At 45.0% G+C, this 26181-nt stretch overlaps 1 protein-coding gene across 1 annotated transcript in view; it reads left to right on the forward strand.

Moving 5' to 3' along the window:
* The window catches only part of LOC135540235 (contactin-4-like), a 221377-nt gene that overhangs the window by 44155 nt on the left and 151041 nt on the right, over positions 1-26181 (forward strand). Inside the window, exon 3 of the mRNA XM_064966751.1 lies at positions 11510-11685. Within this exon, the coding sequence (XP_064822823.1) occupies positions 11510-11685 (176 nt within the window). The remainder of the gene's footprint in view (positions 1-11509; positions 11686-26181) is intronic.

Raw genomic sequence — 26181 nt, forward strand, 5'->3', positions numbered from 1 at the left:
TCAGTTTTTTTCATAGCCGATCATTAAGAGTATCTCTACCGCTCCTGCTGTCTCTAGAGAGTTGAAAACAGCAGGTCTGGGACAGGTAGCACTTCCGGTTCCATAGCCGCAGGCAGAAGAGTAGAAACTGGAGCAGCAGCACGGCCAGGTGGACTGGGGACAGCAAGGAGTCATCATGCCAGGTAGTCCTGAGGCATGGTCCTAGGGCTCAGGGCCTCCAAGAGAGAGAAAGAAAGAGAGAATTAGAGAGAGCATACTTAATTTCACACAGGACACCGGATAAGACAGGATAAGAACTCCAGATTTAACAAACTGACCCTAGCCCCCCGACACAAACTACTGCAGCATAAATACTGGAGGCGTCAGGAGACACTGTGGCCCCATCCGATGATGCCCCCGGACAGGGCCAAACAGGCAGGATATAACCCCACCCAGGGATATCTTCAACCACCAACTTACCATCCTGAGAGAAGGCCGAGTATAGCCCACAAAGATCTCTGCCACGGCACAACCCAAAGGGGGGCACCAACACAGACAGCAAGATCACGTCAGTGACTCAACCCACTCAAGTGACGCACCCCTCCTAGGGACGGCATGGAAGAGCACCAGTAAGCCAGTGACTCAGCCCCTGTAGAGAGGTGGAGAGAGGGCAACCAGCCAGGCAGAGACAGCAAGGGCGGTTCGTTGCTCCAGATCCTTTCCGTTCACCTTCACACTCCTGGGCCAGACTACACTCAATCATATGACCCACTGAAGAGATGAGTCTTCAGTAAAGACTTAAAGGTTGAGACCGAGTCTGCATCTCTCACATGGGTAGGCAGACCATTCCATAAAAATGGAGCTCTATAGGAGAAAGCACTGCCTCCAGCTGTTTGCTTAGAAATTCTAGGGACAATTCGGAGGCTTGCGTCTTGTGACCGTAGCATACGTATAGGTATGTACAGCAGGACCAAATTGGAAAGATAGATATGAGCTTGCTCCTGTAATGCTTTAAAACCTTGAAATCAGCCCTTGCCTTAACAGGAAGCCAGTGTAGGGAGGCTAGCACTGGAGTAATATGATCACATTTTTTGGTTCTAGTCAGGATTCTAGCAGCCGTATTTAGCACTAACTGAAATGTATTTAGTGCTTTATCCGGTTAGATGGAAAGTAGAGCATTGCAGTAGTCTAACCTAGAAGTACAGTGCCTTGCGAAAGTATTCGGCCCCCTTGAACTTTGCGACCTTTTGCCACATTTCAGGCTTCAAACAAAGATATAAAACTGTATTTTTTTGTGAAGAATCAACAACAAGTGGGACACAATCATGAAGTGGAACGACATTTATTGGATATTTCAAACTTTTGTAACAAATCAAAAACTGAAAAATTGGGCGTGCAAAATTCATTTTTTCAATTGGTCCTACTGAAAAACCAATTGTCCCAGTGGATATATTATCGAATAGATATTTGAAAAACACCTTGAGGATTGATTATAAACAACGTTTGCCATGTTTGTCGATATTATGTAGCTAATTTGGAATATTTTTCGGCGTTGTCGTGACCGAAATTTCCGGTTGATTTCTCAGCCAAACGTGAAGAACAAACTGAGCTATTTCGCCTACAAAAATCATCTTTTTGGAAAAAAGGAACATTGGCTTTCTAACTGGGAGTCTCGTGAGTGAAAACATCCGAAGCTCAAAGGTAAACGATTTAATTTGATTGCTTTTCTGATTTTCGTGACCAAGTTACCTGATGCTAGCTGGACATAATGCTATGCTAGGCTATCAAACACAAATGCTTGTCTTGCTTTGGCTGTAAAGCATATTTTTAAAATCGGAGATGACAGGGTGATTAACAAAAGGCTAAGCTGTGTCTCAATATATTTGTGATTTTCATGAATAGAAATATTTTCTAGTAATATTTATGTCCGTTGCATTATGCTAATTAGTGTCAGTCGATGATTACGCTCCCGGATCTGGATGGGTTGTCACTAGAGGTTAACTTCTTGCGACTCCATACCCGTATCCGGGAGCATAATCATAGCCTCAAGCTCATTACCATAACGCAACGTTTCCTATTCATGAAAATTGCAAATGAAATGAAATAAATATATTGAAACACAAGCTTAGCCTTTTGTTAACAACACTGTCATCTCAGATTTTCAAAATATGCTTTAACCAAAGCTACACAAGCATTTGTGTAAGAGTATTGATAGCCTAGCATAGCATTAAGCCTAGCATTCAGCAGGCAACATTTTCACAAAAACAAGAAAAGCATTCAAATAAAATCATTTACCTTTGAAGAACTTCGGATGTTTTCAATGACGAGACTCTCAGTTAGATAGCAAATGTTCATTTTTTCCCAAAAGATTATTTGTGTAAGAGAAATAGCTCCGTTTTGTTCATCACGTTTGGCTAAGAAAAAAACCCGAAAATGCAGTCAACACAACGCCAAACCTTTTTCCAAATTAGCTCCATAATATCGACAGAAACATGGCAAACGTTGTTTAGAATCACTCCTCAAGGTGTTTTTCACAATTCTATTCGATGAAAAATCATTCCTGGCAGTCGGTTTCTCAGAGGCAAACGGAAAAATGCTGCAGCTGGAGATTACGCAATAATTGCGACGGAGGACACCAAGCGACCACCTGGTAGATGTAGTCTCTTATGGTCAATCTTCCAATGATATGCCTACAAATATGTCACAATGCTGCAGACACCTTGGGGAAAATGTGGAAAAGGTAAGCTGACTCCTCTTTCCTCCACAGCCATATAAGGAGTCATTGTCATGAGGCGGTTTCAAAACATCAGTTCTGTGGCACTCACAGACAATATCTTTGCAGTTTTGGAAACGGAGTGTTTTCTTTCCAAAGCTGTCAATTATATGCATAGTCGAGCATCTTTTCGTGACGAAATATCTTGTTTAAAACGGGAACGTTTTTCATCCAAAAATTAAAATAGCGCCCCCTAGTTATAAAAGGTTAAAATCTCCAGCTACAATAAATGCAGCCTCATGATATTTGATTTCCAGTTTGCATGAAGTCCAGTGAAGTTCTTTGAGTGCCGTCATGGTATCGGCTTGAGGGGGATGTAAACAGCTGGGGCAATGCCGGAGAATTCTCTTGGGAGATAATATGGTCGGCATTTGATTGTGAGGTATTCTAGGTCAGGTGAACAAAAGGACTTCCTGTATGTTCCTAGAATTACACCATGAGTCGTTAAACATGAAACACACCGGAGCGATATTTATTCCTGTCTGCGCGATGTACTGACAATCCTGCTGGATTTACCAACTCCGACAGAGTATCTCGAGAGAGCCATGTTTCCATGAAACAGTTTGTTCCAGGCCCTGATGTCTCTCTGGAAAGAAATCCTTGCTCTAAGCTCATCAACTTTCTTATCCAAAGACTGAACATTGGCAAGTAATATACTCGGAGCGGTGGGTGGTATGCACGCCTCCTAAGTCTAGCCAATGGGCCTCCTCGATTGCCTCTCCTTCCGGCGATGTTTTGTGTCGGCCTCTGGAATAAATTAAATTGCTCTAGGAAAAGTGAACAAAGGATCTCCTCCAGGGAAGTCATATTCCTAGTCGATATGCTGGTAGTTCTGGTGAGTTACCGCAGCTATAATATCCAATTGTTCTTCCTGGCTGTATGTAATGACACAAAACATTTCCTGATCTAATAATGTATAAAAAAAAGTACATAAAAAACTAAATACTGCAAAGTTTCCTAAGAGCTTGTCCCGATGCTCCCATCTCCGTCATCGCCATGTTATCCTACATTTCCACACCACCGCAGAAGCTTTGGGCATCTTCCCAATTAAGTAGTGTAGATTTGTTGTTGGCTACTTGAAGATAACTAGGGCCTATCATTCTCAGCCCACCTCCCACTTCCAATGCATTGTGGAAAAGTGTGCATCACATTCTACTAGATCAGTGGTTCCTTCAAAACATTCAACCTCCAGCTGTGTACCCCGTCTAGCAACAAGGTCAGCACACTCTAAAATGTTTTTTCCCCCCCATCATTGTAAGTCTCCACACATGATATACAATAAATGTATTAAACGTAAGTATGAGTGGGATTTGTCGTCACAACCCAGCTCGTGAGAAGTGACAAAGAACTCTTATAGGACGAGTGCACAAATAATAATATTATAATAAGCAATAATTTTGCTCTTTATTTAACCATCTTACATATAAAACATTTTGTTATTTGAAATTTGTGAATAATTCACCACAGGTTAATGAGAAGGGTGTGCTTGAAAGGATGCACATAACTCTGCAGTGTTGGCTTGTATTGGGGAGAGTCTCAGTCTTAAATAGTTTTCCACACACATAAATAATTTTCCACACAGTCTGTGCCTGTATTTAGTTTTCTTGCTAGTGGGGGCCGAGAATCCACTCTCACATAGGTACATGGTTGCAAAGGGTGTCAGTGTCTTAACAGTGTGATTTGCCAAGGAAGAATACTCAGAGCGCAGCCCAATCCAGAAATCTGGCAGAATTTTCACAGAACCTCGTTGCAATTTCGACGAGGCTCTCTTGTTCAGATATCGGTAAGTGGGCTGGAGATATTATATGTACAAAAGTACTACACTCAATGTAGTTCTCATATTTGTCTTTTGTTCGGTGCTTTCCCGGGTAAGGTGGCAGTAGCTCTTCAGCTGCATCAGATTCACAAGTGTCAGTGTCCATCCTAGCTGGGCTAACAACAAATGTAGAATTACTGATGCTAGCATTGGATTTGCACAAAAGCAGAACAATATGTGTCAAAGACAGGTGCAGCTGTCTGCTTTTTAATACAGACAGAGTAGAGCTGGTATGTGTCTCTGTGGCCTTATTTTTACCATTTATACATTTGAATGAGCAATGAGCATCCGGAATCAGATAAGCAGAAAACGTTTGGCTACATCACGGACCAGAAACCTGTATTTGACAAACTTGTCATCATGAACACTAGATGGTTTAATTTTATTTTTGGCAGTGAAATGAGGCTACTCAGGTGAAAAATCTCATCCAAGTGAATAGCCCCATTGGAAAATACAAATGGACCGTTTGAAAATGTAAAGAAAAGAAAATGTATAGCCCCTTTGGAAAAAAAAAAAAAAATATTTGGCGTACCCTGATCGATGGCATTGCACCACTTCCCGAAATCAACAAATAATGGGAAACAATGCAATCACGCATGACGCATTCTCATCATGTGAAAATAAATGTTAATAGTATGCGAAATTTTGAAAATCGAGTAGGGTTTAAATGCCAGGATGTTATACTCATTTAGGATCTTCATCTAGTACAGGTATTCCCAAATTGGGGTACGCCTCATCCCTACTGTGTATCTAATTGGTCAGCTGTCGTCAAAGCCGACATGAGGAAGATACCCAGGCATTTAAACCCTACTCGATTTTCAAAATGTCGAACAATATTAAACAATTTTTTGTAGCCCCAAATGGCATACCATTTAGGATGCAAGTGTGGATATTCAGACATGGCCAGTGTCTCTTTTCCTCTCTCTGCACGGTTCATTAGTCTATCGAAAATTTTGTGTGTTGTATCTCTGGCAACTACAAGGTTCAAATCAATCATGTTTGCTCAATGAAATTGCTGGGGTGAGATTTAGAAGGATTGGTACATTTAACACTTGGGATTGAGCCAGTTTAAAGGATGACCTAATCAGCTGTTTCCTGTCAAGGTCGCTATACAGTCCTGTCAGAGCACAGAGCCTGGCCCTGGATGGGCTGCCTGCCTGCCTTCTAAGACGATCTTGCTGAGGGAAGCTGCAGACTAAATCATCTTCAAAGTTCATTAACTGCACATCACACAATCGTATACTGTGACAGGCTGACCTCAGAGGTTGGGCATTAAATGTGGCTCATCCTCTTATATGCTTTAAAACGGTCTGTCCCTACAAGCATAAAGCTTAAAACAGAGTATTTACTCTGGATAAAAGAGTCTTTGTTCTGTGGCACTGGGTCTATTTGGTTTTCCCAAAAATTAAAGCGCCAGGCGGAAGGCTAAAGGAAAGGAACAGACCGTGTAACATTCTACAAACTCATAAGCCAGATGGCATGATATTATGCCACTGTATGGATGGCCTACTGGGACATGATTGCATAAAGCATGTGCTTAACAGAGCTGCTAAAACCAGTGCCCCCCTCTAGAATGATTAATAGTCTATTAGATTATTAGATTATCTGCAACATGTACATGTACTTGGTTTAATTTATTGCTCAATGTATAATAGCCATGATATTAGCCGACTCAATTCAATACAACAGTCATTGTCAGGTCAATATCTAGTGGCAAGACAATGGATTTTCATCTTAGTATGTTGACCTAACTCACTTATTCCTTCCCTCAGAAAGATACCTTGTGCATTTAAACCCTCCGATGTTGACCTAACAATCATTATTCCTTAGCCCCAAAAGCTACCATTTGATGCAAGTGTGGATATTCAGACATGGACATAACTCACTTATTCCTTCCCTCAGAAAGCTCCTGTGCACGTAATACTCCGTGTTGACCTAACTCACTTATTCCTTCCCTCAGAAAGCTCCTTGTGCAGCTTTGTGTGTTGTATCTCTGGCAACTACAAGGTTCAAATCAATCATGTTTGCTCAATGATGTGGGGTGAGATTTAAAGGATTTACATTCCTTCCCTCAGAAAGCTCCTTGTGCAGTTTAATAGGATGACCTAATCACTGTATTCCTTCAAGGTCAGAACAGTCCTTGTCAGAGCACAAGCCATGGATGGATTAGCTGCCTCAATTCAATACAACAGTCATTGTCAGGATATCTAGTGGCAGACAATGGATTTTCATCTCAAAGTATCATTGACTAACATCACTTATTCCTTACCCTGACAGGCTCCTTGTGCAGCATTAAATCTGATGTTGACATAACCACTTATTGCTTTAAAAAGTCTGTCCTTGTGCAGCTTAATACTCCGATGTTGACCTAACTCACTTATTCCTTCTCAGAAAGCTCTTGTTCTGTGGCACTGATGTTGACCTAACTTTATTCCTTCCCTCAGAAAGCTCCTTGTGCAGCTTAATACTCCGATGTTGACCTAACTCACTTATTCCTTCCCTCAGAAAGCTCCTTGTGCAGCGTAAACTCCGATGTTGACATAACTCAGACCGTGTAACCTTCCCTCATAAGCCAGATGGCATGATATTATGCCACTGTATGGATGACCTAACTGGGACATTCCTTGCATAAAGCTCCTTGTGCAGAGCTAATACTCCGATGTTGACCTAACTAGAATGATTATTCCTTCCCTAGATTATTAGATTATGTGCAGCATGTACATGTACTTGGTTTAATTTGATAACTCACTTATTCCTTAATAGCCATGATCCTTTGCAGCGACTCCGATTTGATACTAACTCAGTCATTCCTTCCCTCAGAAATATCTAGTGGCAAGACAATGGATTTTCATCTTAGTATGTTGACCTAACTCACTTATTCCTTCCCTCAGAAAGCTCCTTGTGCAGCTTAATACTCTGATGTTGACATAACTCACTTATTCCTTCCCTCAGAAAGCTCCTTGTGCAGCTTAATACTCCGATGTTGACCTAACTCACTTATTCCTTCCCTCAGAAAGCTCCTTGTGCAGCTTAATACTCTGATGTTGACATAACTCACTTATTCCTTCCCTCAGAAAGCTCCTTGTGCAGCTTAATACTCCGATGTTGACCTAACTCACTTATTCCTTCCCTCAGAAAGCTCCTTGTGCAGCGTAATACTCCGATGTTGACCTAACTCACTTATTCCTTCCCTCAGAAAGCTCCTTGTGCAGCTTAATACTCCGATGTTGACCTAACTCACTTATTCCTTCCCTCAGAAAGCTCCTTGTGCAGCGTAATACTCCGATGTTGACATAACTCACTTATTCCTTCCCTCAGAAAGCTCCTTGTGCAGCGTAATACTCCGATGTTGACCTAACTCACTTATTCCTTCCCTCAGAAAGCTCCTTGTGCAGCAGCTTAATACTCTGATGTTGACATAACTCACTTATTCCTTCCCTCAGAAAGCTCCTTGTGCAGCGTAATACTCCGATGTTGACCTAACTCACTTATTCCTTCCCTCAGAAAGCTCCTTGTGCAGCGTAATACTCCGATGTTGACCTAAAGGGAAGTGGCATTTTTTGTTTTCTCAGTATTACCATATCAGTCAAAGCTCTGTCTTCTCTCATCCAGACCTTGCAGGAATGTGATATTCAATATTGGCTCTATTGAATCACTCTCTGTTGAAGAAGAATAATAACAACTTTGAATAGGCAGACTGCTTTCATTTTTAATGGAATAAAAAAAAATACTAACACAGAAACAGCCTGGTATGCGAGCTGATGAGGACCACTTCTCTAAGATAACAGATCATGTTAGAGGCTCTTCTCATTTTATCAATTGCAGGTTCGCTTTCTGAAAGCATGAGTAGTTAGAGTAGACTCACTACTGGGCAGTAAAATATTGATGTTTTTGTTTTTCTTGCATTGGAAGTAAGCGAATGGCTTGAGTTGCCTTATGAGACGGTCGGTGAGGACCTTTACCACACTGAAGTGTAGAGTAATGAGGCACTGGAGACCACAGACTTGTGTACGTTGTGTAAGGCTGGTTTGGAGTAGGCATGGTGATGTATCACTGAACTATTATATATCTACAGTGTCTACAGTACCAGCTTGTACAAACAACCTCTTTAACTACTTTACGTGGTGCTACCCCCATAAGCACTATGTATTTAAAGGCATATTGTATTCTGTGAGAACAAAGCCACCGTGAACTGTTTGTAATCATATATTTTTAGTTTGAACTACATGCTCCCTTTTGCTTAAGGAATGATGTTTAGCCTCTTTACTCTATTCCAGTCATAATTGCCATAGCACAAGAACACCATGTATGGATCTGAGTTATTCTTCCCTCTCTATAATGAAGCCCTGGGAGAGATAACCCTCAGGCCCAGTTTCTATTCAAATGCTTGATATGGTTGGTAGTTGTCTAAATGGTAGATGAAAGAGAACAAATATTTAATGTCTTTTGCTTTTAACCTGTCATTAACCTTTCACACTTGTCCCTTTATTATTATGCCTTATAAGGTGAATCGTACAATAAAACATCTTAAATCTAGTCAAGCAGAGCTACACCAACCTGATGAAGATATTCTCACGAATGCTTTGACAAAGTCACCCTATTTGTTGAGCTGTTTAGAATCCATAAAGACAATCAATTATTATCCTTACTCCAAATAAATAATCAGCAATTAATTGCACTGGACCCTAATCATGGTTTGTGTCGTCCATATCCCAATAAAGTGCTTAACACCTATCATGCTTTGTGGGGTTGAATATTTTCCTGGTATTTACAAATGTCCCTTCCCGAGAATAAATATATTCTCCCGGGTAACCCGCTATTTCCCAGCAAAACCGGAATTGTCGTTCAAAAGCATTATAGTAATGTATATAAATAGGTCTTTGTCTGGATTAAATTAGAGCTTTGATCGAAAATTCAAGCCTCATGCTACTTGAGTCTGATGAGCCATACATTAAATATGGCCCTAAAAACATTTCATGAACCCAAGTCCAAAAAAGTCCAAATGATTGTGCCATTATCCAATACATTTGATAGGCAACTCAACATTACACACACAAAAAAAACATACAATCCCATAGATGTGCTCTCTTGGGTAAAATAAATTAAACTAGCTTCAGTAGGCTAATCTTTGAGTGTGAACTGAATTCCACTATTATATGGATTGGATTTATGAACATCCTTCAAATCATGATAAAGCAGTGAGACCATGCAGCCTACAAAGTTACAAGTATAGCCTAGATTAATGTTGAAATATAATAGGGCCTATTTGTATAATTAGTAGGCGGGACGCATATATATATTTTAATGTATTTTATAAGGGGCTGAGCTGGACCCAAGAAAGAAATAAGTATCCAAAAACATACCTAAACTAGACTCGCCTAATTCACCAACAGCTAACTAACCAAAAATACAGTGGGTGGTCCACCCAGTTCTAACTAATGTTTTTATACAAAGTATTCCTACGGGTAATGTATTCCTACTGGTAATGTATGCCTATGGGCAACTTATCTTGGTTCCCCCTTTTCCCACCGTCAAACAAACACCATAGCAAAACCAATACTCACACATGTAGTTGCAAAAACCAAACAAGAGATCTACAGACAGATGGCATTGACAGAGAGATTGCGCTCTAGAGCAAACAACAGACAGGGTTTTTAAACCAAGGGAAAGGGAATGTGATAGGGTAATGGAAACAGGAGGAGGTGTGTCTTCTGATTAGCAACTGATTGATGACTGATTGGGGAATGATGAATGCCACCTGTGAGGGGAGAAGGAGAGAAAAGAAATACACACACAGGATACCTGTATCCGTAACAAAGTCTAATACTGCATTGAATATATTACCTGAAAGAGGTAGACTAGTACATCTAAATAGGACTTTATATCAATCTAGAACAGGGTTATCTATTTTGGATGCAATTGAGTTGATGGAGATAGAAAAAGATTGCGAGAGAGTTCACACACGTGCTGGTTTAAAGCAACAATATTTGAGTCATAGGCTGTTTTAAAACTCTGGAGCTGCAATAAAAATATATCTTTACAATTAAAAATAAAAGCCAGATGGAGATGGGTAAATTTGGTCTTTATATTACTGTAGCTATGCTGCAGCAAATGTAAGCCTATCTGTCACAAGAAAAACAATGATGATGATGATGAGATGATACTGTAGGTCTACGTAGATTGTGAACTGCGCTCCATACTGAGATAGGCTGTCTGTCCCCACCCTGCAGAGGCCGTAGAGAAGCCAGATTTAGACACTGCACATTATTTCACAGTTCCATTTCACGCCATGCTGTTCATATAAATAATTTATTATCATTTACCGGTTTCTCTGAGTTATTTATCCCTGGAAAAGGGAGTGGTTTTGGGTGGTAAATCCAGGTAAATCTCGGTAACCGGGTTCCCGCCATTCAACCCTAATGCTTACTCATCTGTGAAATTTAGTTTTGTATCGTAACCACCTTTCTGCTCTATGTGGAGGGATTGAGGAATCTGCTGCCTTCATAAGTGAATTATATCATTCACTGATCACCTCTAACACCAATTATAATCTCATAGCCTGGTGTAGAATGCAAAAGTGCAGAATGCAGTGTGCTAGCCATTATTTTTATTTGTTGCAGCATAATGATTCATCTGCATATTTATGCTGTTTGACTTGGTGTCTAGCAAGACGGATGGCCAGAGGCTGTGTATTCTTGGTGAGTGAGGTATTTTCTGCCCTGTGTTGTGCCGGCCGTCAGTGTAGTTCACTACGTAGATTAACGCTATACTGAGGGGCATGGTTTCTCTTGATCCTTTACTACTCAAATTAAGGTAAAATCAGCATTTGCCTTCTTTGAGGTTTTTGTCCGAATCTCATATTTCCATAAATGATGCATGATCGACAATAGATTGAAGTTAATAGTGGATCTGGATCTGACTGCGTTTCATTCTGTTTTTAGGTGGAAACTGAATGGCACCGCGATCACTCCCAAATCAGGCTCACACTATAGCCTGTCTGGAGGCAACCTCCGAATCAGCCATTTAAACAAAGACCAAGATGCTGGAACATATCAGTGCCTCGCCTCCAACTCTTTTGGGACCATCGTGAGCCGAGAGGCCAGTCTAACCTTTGCATGTAAGTCACTAACTATATTTTATTCCCTCTCTGATCATACTGTACTAGCCAGCAGTGTGAAGGCATGTGACAGAAGAGATATGTCAGTGGGACTTGTCATAGTGTCTTGTGTCCCGTCTGATAAAGCAATCAACATGGAAGCGTCTCCTTGGGGAGCAGCATTTGCCAGTGCTGTGACTCCACACTCAGGATCTTAATCCTGATAGAGCTAATACATGAAACTACAACTCCAACGCATCAAAATACCTCTTCATCACTTTCCTCAAGCTTCAACTCAAAATAAATAACGATAAATGCCTACACTACCACATACTGTCTTTATAATACAGGACATACTTTCAAAGATGTTCAGTTAAAGTATATTGAGCAAACGTAATGTCATAGTGAGTACAAAAACTGAACAGAAATCATCTTCTCTCAGCATGTGAAAGTAATGGGAATAGAAGAATAATATAAAGATAAGATAAAGCAGTATATATTTATATTATTCTTTTTCTTGGACATTATAACTGACAGACCTGAGTAGAAGAGGATAAATGGTCCCATGTGGCTGTTGGTAGAGCATGGCACTTACACCACCAAGGGTTGTGGGTTTGATTCCCAAATCAAATCAAATCAAATTTTATTTGTCACATACACATGGTTAGCAGATGTTAATGCGAGTGTAGCGAAATGCTTGTGCTTCCAGTTCCGACAATGCAGTAATAACCAACAAGTAATCTAACTAACAATTCCAAAACTAATTTCTTATACACAGTGTAACAGTGTAAGGTGGGATAAAGAATATGTGGACAAAATAAATGGGATATATATAAAGAATATGTACATAAAGATATGAATTAGTGATGGTGCAGAGCAGCATAGGCAAGATACAGTAGATGGTATCGAGTACAGTATATACATATGAGATGAGTATGTGAACAAAGTGGCATAGTTAAAGTGGCTAGTGATACATGTATTACATAAGGATGCAGTAGATGATAGAGTACATTATATACGTATACATATGAGATTAATAATGTAGGGTATGTAAACATTATATTAGGTAGCATTGTTTAAAGTCCTTTCCCATCAATTCCCATTATTGAAGTGGCTGGAGTTGAGTCAGTGTGTTGGCAGCAGCCACTCAATGTTAGTGGTGGCTGTTTAACAGTCTGATGGCCTTGAGATAGAAGCTGTTTTTCAGTCTCTCGGTCCCAGCTTTGATGCACCTGTACTGACCTCACCTTCTGGATGATAGCGGGGTGAACAGGCAGTGGCTCGGGTGGGTGTTGTCCTTGATGATCTTTGTGGCCTTCCTGTAACATCGGGTGGTGTAGGTGTCCTGGAGGGCAGGTAGATTTCCCCCGGTGATACGTTGTGCAGACCTCACTACCCTCTGGAGAGCCTTGCGGTTGTGGGCGGAGCAGTTGCCGTACCAGGCGGTGATACAGCCCGCCAGGATGCTCTCGATTGTGCATCTGTAGACGTTTGTGAGTGCTTTTGGTGACAAGCCGAATTTCTTCAGCCTCCTGAGGTTGAAGAGGCGCTGCTGCGCCTTCTTCACGATGCTGTCTGTGTGAGTGGACCAATGCCGAGGAACTTAAAACTTATTACCCTCTCCACTACTGTTCCATCGATGTGGATAGGGGGGTGTTCCCTCTGCTGTTTCCTGAAGTCCACAATCATCTCCTTAGTTTTGTTGACGTTGAGTGTGAGGTTATTGTCCTGACACCACACTCCGAGGGCCCTCACCTCCTCCCTGTAGGCCGTCTCGTTGTTGTTGGTAATCAAGCCTACCACTGTTGTGTCGTCCGCAAACTTGATGATTGAGTTGGAGGCGTGCGTTGCCGCTCAGTCATGGGTGAACAGGGAGTACAGGAGAGGGCTCAGAACGCACCCTTGTGGGGCCCCAGTGTTGAGGATCAGCGGGGTGGAGATGTTGTTGCCTACCCTCACCACCTGGGGGCGGCCCGTCAGGAAGTCCAGTACCCAGTTGCACAGGGCGGGGTCGAGACCCAGGGTCTCGAGCTTGATGACGAGCTTGGAGGGTACTATGGTGTTAAATGCCGAGCTGTAGTCGATGAACAGCATTCTCACATAGGTATTCCTCTTGTCCAGATGGGTTAGGGCAGTGTGCAGTGTGATTGAGATTGCATCGTCTGTGGACCTATTTGGGCGGTAAGCAAATTGGAGTGGGTCTAGGGTGTCAGGTAGGGTGGAGGTGATATGGTCCATGACTAGTCTCTCAAAGCACTTCATGATGACGGAAGTGAGTGCTACGGGGCGGTAGTCGTTTAGCTCAGTTACCTTAGCTTTCTTGGGAACAGGAACAATGGTGGCCCTCTTGAAGCATGTGGGAACAGCAGACTGGTATAGGGATTGATTGAATATGTCCGTAAACACACCAGCCAGCTGGTCTGCGCATGCTCTGAGGGCGCGGCTGGGGATGCCGTCTGGGCCTGCAGCCTTGCGAGGGTTAACACGTTTAAATGTTTTACTCACCTCGGCTGCAGTGAAGGAGAGACCGCATGTTTCTGTTGCAGGCCGTGTCAGTGGCACTGTATTGTCCTCAAAGCGGGCAAAAAAGTTATTTAGTCTGCCTGGGAGCAAGACATCCTGGTCCGTGACTGAGCTGGATTTATTCTTATAGTCCGTGATTGACTGTAGACCCTGCCACATACCTCTTGTGTCTGAGCCGTTGAATTGAGATTCTACTTTGTCTCTATACTGACGCTTTGCTTGTTTGATAGCCTTACGGAGGGAATAGCTGCACTGTTTGTATTCAGTCATATTACCAGTCACTTTGCCCTGATTAAAAGCAGTTGTTCGCTCTTTCAGTTTCACGCGAATGCTGCCAACAATCCACGGTTTCTGGTTAGGGAATGTTTTAATCGTTGCTATGGGAATGACATCTTCAATGCACGTTCTAATGAACTCGCACACCGAATCAGCGTATTTGTCAATGTTGTTGTCTGACGCAATTCGAAACATGTCCCAGTCCACGTGATGGAAGCAGTCTTGGAGTGTGGAATCAGCTTGATCGGACCAGCGTTGGACAGACCTCAGCGTGGGAGCTTCTTGTTTCAGTTTCTGTCTGTAGGCAGGGATCAGCAAAATGTAGACGTGGTCAGCTTTTCTGAAAGAGGGGCGGGGCAGGGCCTTATATGCGTCGCGGAAGTTAGAATAACAATGATCCAAGGTTTTGCCAGCCCTGGTTGCGCAATCGATATGCTGATACAATTTAGGGAGTCTTGTTTTCAGATTAGTCTTGTTAAAACCCCCAGCTGCAATGAATGCAACCTCAGGATCTATGGATTCCAGTTTGCAAAGAGTCAAATAAAGTTCGTTCAGAGCCATCGATGTGTCTGCTTGGGGGGGAATATATACGGCTGTGATTATAATCGAAGAGAATTCTCTTGGTAGATAATGCGGTCTGCATTTGATTGTGAGGAATTCTAAATCAGGTGAACAGAAGGATTTGAGTTCCTGTATGTTTCTGTGATCACACCACGTCTCGTTAGCCATAAGGCATACTCCCCCTCCCCTCTTCTTACCAGAAAGGTGTTTGTTTCTGTCGGCGTGATGCGTGGAGAAACCCGCTGACTGCACCGCCACCGAGAGCGTCTCTCCAGTGAGCCATGTTTCCGTGATGCAAAGAACGTTACAGTCTCTGATGTCCCTCTGGAATGCTACCCTTGCTCGGATTTCATCAACCTTGTTGTCAAGAGACTGGACATTGGCGAGAAGAATGCTCGGAAGTGGGGCACGATGTGCCCATCTATGTAGTCTGACCAGAAGACCGCCTCGTTTCCCTCTTTTACCAAGTCGTTTTTTTGGGTCGCCGGCTGGGATCCATTCCGTTGTCCTGGTTGAAAGGCAGAACACAGGATCCGCTTCTCGAAAGTCATATTCTTGGTCGTACTGATGGTGAGTTGACGCTGATCTTATATTCAGTAGTTCTTCTCGACTGTATGTAATGAAACCTAAGATGACCTGGGGTACTAATGTAAGAAATAACATGTAAAAAAACAAAAAAACTGCATAGTTTCCTAGGAACGCGAAGTGAGGCGGCCATCTCTGTCGGCGCCGGAAGTGGGACGAGTACGAAAATGTATGCACTCACTACAACAAGTCACTCTGGATGCGAATGTCTGCTAAATGACTCAAATGTGAATAAAGATAGCAGAATTTCTGCACATAACTGACAGACTAACTGACAGACTATGGTCTCAATTTAGCTGTTTTCCTTTTGAGTAAGAGGAAGTCAATACTCCTTGCTGCTTCCTAAAATGACGACATGGACAGTGAAGTGAATGATGGCTTCTTCAGATTCAGTTCTGATGCCCCACGGTGGGAACAAGGCCGCCCCATCCCTCACAGGCCATTTATTTTGTCCCCCTGGCCGGGCCCAGTCTCACTCCAGAGCAAGAGTAATCCGATTCTGTAGGGAAATCCACTGTCACTATAATGCGAAACAGTGACAGTTCCATCAATTGTCCGGGCCTGACCTTAAAGTCTTGGGATGTTGTCACATAGTAAGGACCTGCATCTGTGACTGTCATCTGTCTTCTTTATTACTCTTGGTATAGCTTAAATAACTCCACATGATGATTGAATGGTGCGGGTTCAAGACAATACTTTAAAGGGCAGTTGATATTATTAGAGAGTGTATCTTGCAATTTGTTAGAATATGTGGTTCATGTCAACATTGAAAGATTTTTATTGTAAAATTAGAGCAGAAAGCATTGATACATTAAGTTAATTCCATTGGAGAAGAGGACATTTAATACACTGTTTATTGATCTCATAAATACTTTAGATATGAGTGATTATTGATGGTTTTGGCCCTGTTATGCCTGCAGGCCAAATATACTATACATCATATTAATCATCCACGAGTTCATTTCTTACCTGTTTCCATGTTGTCTGTTCTTGACCTTGAAAATGGTTTTATGTTGATTCAGATTCAATCTTTGAATGGAATTTCACAGTGAAATTTGAACCATCTTTTCACTGTAACATGCATACAATATTTAATACTCTTAAGTGGTGCAGCCCAGTTCAGCTCAATCAATAATACATTCTGTCAGCTCTTAAAATAATGCTCTTAAAATACATTCGATGGCAGTATGCATCAATCAATACCATCTTCTTCCAGAGAGGCGTAATGAAAGTTGGCTATTTATGTGTTTGAAAATGTTCTCTGATGAATTTGCTGGAGCTTGACCTCGTAGAGTTGAGATAATACACCGAACAAAAATATAAACACAACATGCAACAATTTCAAAGATTTTACTGAGTTACAGTTCATATCAGAAAATCAGTCAATTTAAATGAATTCATTAGGCACTAATCTATGGATTTCACTTCACTGGCAATACAGATATGCATCTATTGGCCACAGATACCTTTTAAAAAAGCTAGGCACGTGGATCAGAAATCATGTGGTGTGACCACCATTTGCCTCATGCAGTGCAGCAGATCTCCTTCTCATAAAGTTGATCAGGTTGTTGATTGTGGTGTGTGGAATGTTGTCCCACTCCTCTTCAATGGCTGGGGGAAGTTGCTGGATTTTGGCGTGTACTGGAACACGCTGTTGTACACATTGTTCCAGAGCATCCCTAACATGCTCAATGGGTGACATGTCTGGTGAGTATGCAGGCCATGGAAGGACTGGGACATTTTCAGCTTCCAGGAATTGTATACAAATCCTTTCGACATGGGGCCGTGCATTGTCATGCTGAAACATTAGGTGAGTGTGCCGATGAATGGCACAATGAATAGCCTCATGATCTCATCACAGTATCTCTGTGCATTCAAAATGGCATCGATAAAATGCAATTGTTTTCGTAGTCCGTAGCTTATGCCTTGTCACGGCTTTCGTTGTGGGAGGAGGAGCGGACCAAAATGCAGCGTAGTTGTGATTCATTTTATTTAATAAGGACACAATACACGATTAAACTAACAAAATAACAAATGTATGAAAACCGAAAACAGCCCTATCTGTTGCAAAACACAGAGACAGGAACAATCACCCACAAACACACAGTGAAACCTAGGCTACCTAAATATGGTTCCCAATTAGAGAAAATGACTAACACCTGCCCCTGATTGAGAACCATATCAGGCCAAACACAGAAATAGACAAACAAGACATCCAACATAGAATGCCCACTCAGATCACACCCTGACCAACCAAAACATAGAAACATACAAAGTAAACTATGGCCAGGGCGTGACAGTACCCCCCCCCCCCCAAGGTGTGGGCTCCGGCCGCAAAACCTGAACCTATCGGGGAGGGTCTGGGTGGGCATCTGTCCGCGGTGGCGGCTCTGGTGCTGAACGTGGCCCTCACTTCACCGCAGTCTTCCCCCACCTTGTCCGCTTCCGTGACCTCCCAGCCACGGCAACCCTACTTAACAACACGGGACAGAGGGGCAGCTCGGGACAGAGGGGCAGCTCGGGACAGAAGGGCTCTTCAGACTCCGGGACAGAGCGCCGAACAGGCGGGAGACTCCGGCAGCAGCGCCGGACAGGCGGGAGACCCCGGCAGTAGCGCCGGACAGGCGGGAGACCCCGGCAGCAGCGCCGGACAGGCGGGAGACCCCGGCAGCAGCGCCGGACAGGCGGGAGACCCCGGCAGCAGCGCCGGACAGGCGGGAGACTCCGGCAGCATAGGAGAGGAGGAAGGCTCTGGCAGATCCTGGCGGATCTGGAAGAATCTGGCGGATCTGGAAGAGTCTGGTTGACTGGCGGATCTGGAAGAGTCTGGTTGACTGGCAGATCTGGAAGAGTCTGGTTGGCTGGCGGATCTGGAAGAATCTGGCTGACTGGCGGATCTAGAAGAGTCTGGCAGACTGGCAGATCTGGAAGAGTCTGGCTGACTGGCAGATCTGGAAGAGTCTGGCTGACTGGCGGATCTGGAAGAGTCTGGCTGACTGGCGGATCTGGAAGAGTCTGGTTGACTGGCGGATCTGGAAGAGTCTGGCTGACTGGCGGATCTGGAAGAGTCTGGCTGACTGGCGGATCTGGAAGAGTCTGGCTGACTGGCAGATCTGGAAGAGTCTGGTTGACTGGAAGAGTCTGGTTGACTGGCAGATCTGGAAGAGTCTGGTTGACTGGCAGATCTGGAAGAGTCTGGTGACTGGCAGATCTGGAAGAGTCTGGCTGACTGGCAGATCTGGAAGAGTCTGGCTGACTGGCGGATCTGGAAGACTGACTGGCAGATCTGGCTGCTGGCGGATCCTGCAGACTGGCGGCTCTGGCTGCTCCATGCTGACTGGCGGCTCTGGCTGCTCCATGCTGACTGGCGGCTCTGGCTGCTCCATGCTGACTGGCGGCTCTGGCTGCTCCATGCAGATTGGCAGCTCTGGCGGCTTCTTGCAGACTGGCAGCTCTGGCTGCTCCATGCAGACTGGCAGCTCTGGCAGCTCCTTGCAGACTGGCAGCTCCTTGCAGACTGACAGCTCCTTGCAGACTGACAGCTCCTTGCAGACTGGCAGCTCCTTGCAGACTGGCAGCTCCTTGCAGACTGGCAGCTCCTTGCAGACTGGCAGCTCTGGCTGTTCCATGAAGACTGACAGCTCTGGCTGCTCCATGCAGACTGACAGCTCTGGCTGCACTAAATGGGCAGGAGACTCCGGCAACGCTGTAGAGGCGGTAGGCTCTGGCAGCGCTAAACAGGCGGGAGACTCCAACAGCGCAGGAGAGGAGGAAGGCTCTAGCTGTGCTGAACAGGCGGGAGACTCAGGCAGTGCATGAGAGGAGGAAGGCTCCGGCAGCGCTGGAGAGGCGAGGCGCACAGTAGGTCTGATGCGTGGTGCTGGCACTGGTGGTACTGGGCCGAGGACACGCACAGGAAGCCTGGTGCGGGGAGCTGCCACCGGAGGGCTGGGGTGTGGAGGTGGTACTGGGTAGACCGGACCGTGCAGGCGCACTGGAGATCTTGGTTACCGAGCCTGCCCAACCTTACCTGGTTGAATACTCCCGGTCGCTCTGCCAGTGCGGCAAGGTGGAATAGCCCGCACTGGGCTATGCAGGCGAACTGGGGACACCGAGCGTAAGGCTGGTGCCATGTAAGCCGGCCCAAGGAGACGCACTGGGGACCAGATGCGTAGAGCCGGCTTCATGGCATTTGGCTCGACGCTCAATCTAGGCCGGCCGATACGTGGAGCTGGAATAGAACGCACCGGGCTATGCACCCGCACGGTGGAGACACCGTGCGCACCACTTCATAACACGGTGCCTGCCCGGTCTCTTGCCCCCCGGTAACCACAGGAATTGGCGCAGGTGTCCTACCTAGCGTCGCCATACTCCCTGTGATCCACCCCCCAATACATTTTTGGGGCTGACTCTCAGGCTTCCATCCGCATCGCCGCACTGCCTCCTCATACCAGCGCCTCTCAGCTCTCTCCGCCTCTAGTTCTTCTTTGGTGTGGTGATATTCTCCAGGCTGATCCCAGGGTCCTTCTCTGAATAATTCCTCCTCCCATGTCCATTCCTCCTTTAGTTACTCCTTGGGGCGGCTACACTCCCCTGGTTTAGCCCAGGGTCCTCTCCCGTCGAGGATTTCCTCCCAAGTCCAAAAGTCCTTTTTTCGCTGCTCCTGCTGCTGCCTTTGCTGTTTCCCGTTACCACGCCGCTTGTTCCTGTTGTGGTGGGTGATTCTGTCACGGCTTTCATTGTGGGAGGAGGAGCGGACCAAAATGCAGCGTAGTTGTGATTCATTTTATTTAATAAGGACACTATACACGAATAAACTAACAAAATAACAAACGTACGAAAACCGAAAACAGCCCTATCTGGTGCAAAACACAGAGACAGGAACAATCACCCACAAACACACAGTGAAACCCAGGCTACCTAAATATGGTTCCCAATCAGAGACAATGACTAACACCTGCCCCTGATTGAGAACCATATCAGGCCAAACACAGAAATAGACAAACAAGACATCCAACATAGAATGCCCACTCAGATCACACCCTGACCAACCAAAACATAGAAACATACAAAGTAAACTATGGCCAGGGCGTGACAGTACCCCCCCCCCCCAAGGTGTGGGCTCCGGCCGCAAAACCTGAACCTATCGGGGAGGGTCTGGGTGGGCATCTGTCCGCGGTGGCGGCTCTGGTGCTGAATTCACCGCAGTCTTCCCCCACCTTGTCCGCTTCCGTGACCTCCCAGCCACGGCAACCCTACTTAACAACACGGGACAGAGGGGCAGCTCGGGACAGAAGGGCAGCTCGGGACAGAGGGGCTCTTCAGACTCCGGCAGCAGCGCCGAACAGGCGGGAGACTCCGGCAGCAGCGCCGGACAGGCGGGAGACCCCGGCAGTAGCGCCGGACAGGCGGGAGACCCCGGCAGCAGCGCCGGACAGGCGGAAGACCCCGGCAGCAGCGCCGGACAGGCGGGAGACCCCGGCAGCAGCGCCGGACAGGCGGGAGACTCCGGCAGCACAGGAGAGGAGGAAGGCTCTGGCAGATCCTGGCGGATCTGGAAGAATCTGGCGGATCTGGAAGAGTCTGGTTGACTGGCATATCTGGAAGAGTCTGGCTGACTGGCGGATCTGGAAGAGTCTGGCTGACTGGCGGATCTGGAAGAGTCTGGCGGATCTGGAAGAGTCTGGTTGACTGGCGGATCTGGAAGAGTCTGGTTGACTGGCGGATCTGGAAGAGTCTGGCTGGCTGGCAGATCTGGAAGAGTCTGGCTGACTGGCAGATCTGGAAGAGTCTGGCTGACTGGCAGATCTGGAAGAGTCTGGTTGACTGGCAGATCTGGAAGAGTCTGGCTGACTGGCGGATCTGGAAGAGTCTGGCTGACTGGCGGATCTGGAAGAGTCTGGCTGACTGGCGGATCTGGAAGAGTCTGGCTGACTGGCGGATCTGGAAGAGTCTGGCTGACTGGCGGATCTGGAAGGGTCTGGCTGACTGGCAGATCTGGAAGAGTCTGGTTGACTGGAAGAGTCTGGTTGACTGGCAGATCTGGAAGAGTCTGGTTGACTGGCAGATCTGGAAGAGTCTGGTGACTGGCGGATCTGGAAGAGTCTGGCTGACTGGCAGATCTGGAAGAGTCTGGCTGACTGGCGGATCCTGGCAGACTGACGGCTCTGGCTGCTCCATGCTGACTGGCGGCTCTGGCTGCTCCATGCTGACTGGCGGCTCTGGCTGCTCCATGCTGACTGGCGGCTCTGGCTGCTCCATGCTGACTGGCGGCTCTGGCTGCTCCATGCAGATTGGCAGCTCTGGCGGCTTCTTGCAGACTGGCAGCTCTGGCTGCTCCATGCAGACTGGCAGCTCTGGCAGCTCCTTGCAGACTGGCAGCTCCTTGCAGACTGACAGCTCCTTGCAGACTGACAGCTCCTTGCAGACTGGCAGCTCCTTGCAGACTGGCAGCTCCTTGCAGACTGGCAGCTCCTTGCAGACTGGCAGCTCTGGCTGTTCCATGAAGACTGACAGCTCTGGCTGCTCCATGCAGACTGACAGCTCTGGCTGCACTAAATGGGCAGGAGACTCCGGCAACGCTGTAGAGGCGGTAGGCTCTGGCAGCGCTAAACAGGCGGGAGACTCCAACAGCGCAGGAGAGGAGGAAGGCTCTAGCTGTGCTGAACAGGCGGGAGACTCAGGCAGTGCATGAGAGGAGGAAGGCTCCGGCAGCGCTTAGGCCTGATGCGTGGTGCTGGCACTGGTGGTACTGGGCCGAGGACACGCACAGGAAGCCTGGTGCGGGGAGCTGCCACCGGAGGGCTGGGGTGTGGAGGTGGTACTGGGTAGACCGGACCGTGCAGGCGCACTGGAGCTCTTGATTACCGAGCCTGCCCAACCTTACCTGGTTGAATACTCCCGGTCGCTCTGCCAGTGCGGCAAGGTGGAATAGCCCGCACTGGGCTATGCAGGCGAACTGGGGACACCAGCGTAAGGCTGGTGCCATGTAAGCCGGCCCAAGGAGACGACTGGGGACCAGATGCGTAGAGCCGGCTTCATGGCATTTTTCAATCTAGGCCGGCCGATACGTGGAGCTGGAATAGAACGCACCGGGCTATGCACCCGCACGGTGGAGACACCGTGCGCACCACTTCATAACACGGTGCCTGCCCGGTCTCTTGCCCCCGGTAACCACAGGAATTGGCGCAGGTGTCCTACCTAGCGTCGCCATACTCCCTGTGATCCACCCCCAATACATTTTTGGGGCTGACTCTCAGGCTTCCATCCGCATCGCCGCACTGCCTCCTCATACCAGCGCCTCTCAGCTCTCTCCGCCTCTAGTTCTTCTTTGGTGTGGCGATATTCTCCAGGCTGATCCCAGGGTCCTTCTCTGAATAATTCCTCCTCCCATGTCCATTCCTCCTTTAGTTACTCCTTGGGGCGGCTACACTCCCTGGTTTAGCCCAGGGTCCTCTCCCGTCGAGGATTTCCTCCCAAGTCCAAAAGTCCTTTTTCGCTGCTCCTGCTGCTGCCTTTGCTGTTTCCCGTTACCACGCCGCTTGTTCCTGTTGTGGTGGGTGATTCTGTCACGGCTTTCATTGTGGGAGGAGAAGCGGACCAAAATGCAGCGTAGTTGTGATTCATTTTATTTAATAAGGACACTATACACGAATAAACTAACAAAATAACAAACGTACGAAAACCGAAAACAGCCCTATCTGGTGCAAAACACAGAGACAGGAACAATCACCCACAAACACACAGTGAACTAAATATGGTTCCCAATCAGAGACAAACTAACACCTGCCCCTGATTGAGAACCATATCCAAACACAGAAATAGACAAACAAGACATCCAACATCAAATGGTCCCAAAGTACTTTAAGGAGATATGATTTTCTCTGCCTTTCCTCTTGAATTGGCTTGCTTTAATTGCATAAATACCGAAAGACTTTTCAGTAAGATCCGTAGGAAATAGATAATTGTCATAATGGACTCGCTGATGCTGTCTGAAGAACAAGCTCTGCCTCCTATTTCAGTAATTGGGTTCTGGGTATAGAAAGTATTTTTTTATTTAAATAGGCATTGATAGTAAAACTCATGCATAGTGTCTTAATCATGTTTCTTGTGTACTGTGATTTATTTTTGCAATACTTTGTTGGTGTTGTGATACATTTCCTTGGGTTTATCAAGGTCTCAATGGCTAAAAGTACAAATATTTTAAGAATGTCAAGAATCAATAGATAAGAAGATTTTCTACATTATTTATAAATTAATAGCAATCTCTCAAACTCTGTACTGTATATCATGTCCATGTACCCGGCCCCTTTCAACACTGTGGATAGTTATTCTCCCTCTAGCACTCCTTTTCCATTTGGTACAACAACTGTCATGTTTATTTTATTCTGTCTCAATATTCATGGGATTTGTCATTTATTCCTCACAACCCCTCACTCTCAGGATAGACTTGTCCTGGTTGATGTAATGTTCAATCTGTTTGCTCTGTGGATACAAATCCTCTGATGTTGGAACTGTTGCTCACTTTAGTTTATACTGATGGCTAGTTTTCCATCTGCTCATTTCCCTGTCTATGAACTTGAAGTGACAGAGGGGACAGGGGAAGAGCTGTCAGAAATAAATGGAATATCTTATACGGCGGGCTGCCTACGGATCAATTCCCTCCCCCCCAAAAATAAAATAATAATAATAATAATTTTAGGAACTCAGTCGGGGTCTCAACTTACTGTTGAGAGTTAGATTGGAAGAATACAGAAGATGCAATTTTGACATTTGGTTGTGCATCAGCAGTTTTCTCTCAATTGTTATGTCAGTCACTGAGAGTCACTCAATGAGCCTATGTCAACTACCATTTTTTAGATTGGTAAGTTAGTCTAGCCAGCTATCTAAACTTGTAGTAGTCATGGTCGAATTACCAAATGGGTGGTACACCATTGATTTTATTAGTGACTCTCACTCAAATATCAAATTAAAATCTGAAAACATTTCTCTCCACCCTATGGCAAAATGAGTAGAATTGCAGGAAATCAGCTGTAAAACTGCACATTTTTCTCTCCGCCCCATGACAAAATTTGTAGAATTATAAAATTGGAACATTTACTCTACACCCCCATGGCAAAAGACAGAATTTGTTTTCACTTAGGTCCCCCAAAAGGCTAAGCTAGGCTCTGACTGCATGTGTGGGCATGAATTTGGGTAAGCAGACATGCGAGCCCGTCATGATGAGTTCAGATTTTTTGTTGCCCCCACCCACATCAAAGTTGCCCATCCCTGTGTTATACCATCTGCGTCTGCTTACATGTAAGAGATTTGGCAGTCATGCTTAGATACAGTGGTGGAAAAAGTGCCCAATTGTCATAGGTTCCTGTCCTACTAAGCATTCAAAATGTAACGAGTACCTTGTGTTGTTAGGGAAAATTTATGGAAAATCCTATACAATATTTTCTTTAGGAATGTACTGAATTTAAAGTACAATTAGTCCAAAATATAAATAGTTAAGTCAAGTACAGATACCCCAAAAAATTACTAGTAAAAATACTTATTTTTACGTATTACTAGAGTAATTACTAGAGTAATACTAGAGTAATACGTATTTTTAATCTAGTACATTACACTACTGCTTAGATATCCTTTTTTCTCTAGTAATGTGTATTGTTTACTGCACTTTTGGAGCTAGGAACATAAGCATTTCACAACACCTGTGATAAGATCTGCAAAATATGTGTATGCAACCAATAACATTTGATTTGATTTGAATTACAACCAACCAACACCCAGCTTTTGAATTTCAATATGGGCAACAATCGGCACTCTGAATAGGTATATGTACATATTCTTCAGTTGGAGAAAGTTTTGTTCCTCTAGATATTTTCCAGGATTGTCAATGTTACCCCCCCTGAGTAGCAGTGCTCCAAATAATCTGACGTTACCCTTCCTCCCATGAACTTGTGATGGATGGTGGTGCTGCCAGTGAGGAGTTGGCCCTGTCTGCTGCCTGACGCATGGCTAACTGATGGATTAGAGGGCCGCTCTCTCACTCAATACCGCCTTCCCTTGATTATTATTTCTATTGATTCTTTATCGGTGATTATGTAAAAGATGCACACCCATAATTCATATGGATGAATAGCTTGTATATACAATGTTTCTGAGTCACAGAGGTGACACCTCAAAGGTCATGATTTCAATGTGATACATTGTTCTACAGTGTATTATTGTTTGACTACAGAGTTAGACCAAATATTTACCAATAATAAGCTATGGGGTGTATTTGTTATCAATGAATATGGAAATGTGGGTCCAGATTAAAACTATGTTAGTGCAGACATTTTTATACATACTGTATACATTTTGCCACAATACAGTCCTCAGTCGTTTTTAGTTTGTACTCACAGAGTACAGCTGTATTTCTCTCACAGAGCATGTGCAATTATGCAGACAGATGTGCTGTTGTTTTACTTCCGTTTTTTCATCTTTTATACGAGCCCCCCGCATCCAGAGATTTCAGAATCCTACTAGAGTTGCTAAACATGGTGTAAAATTCCCGTAACTCCTGAAGGATTTACATGAATC

Source organism: Oncorhynchus masou, chromosome 5, assembly GCF_036934945.1.
Source record: "Oncorhynchus masou masou isolate Uvic2021 chromosome 5, UVic_Omas_1.1, whole genome shotgun sequence".
NCBI lineage: Eukaryota > Metazoa > Chordata > Actinopteri > Salmoniformes > Salmonidae > Oncorhynchus > Oncorhynchus masou.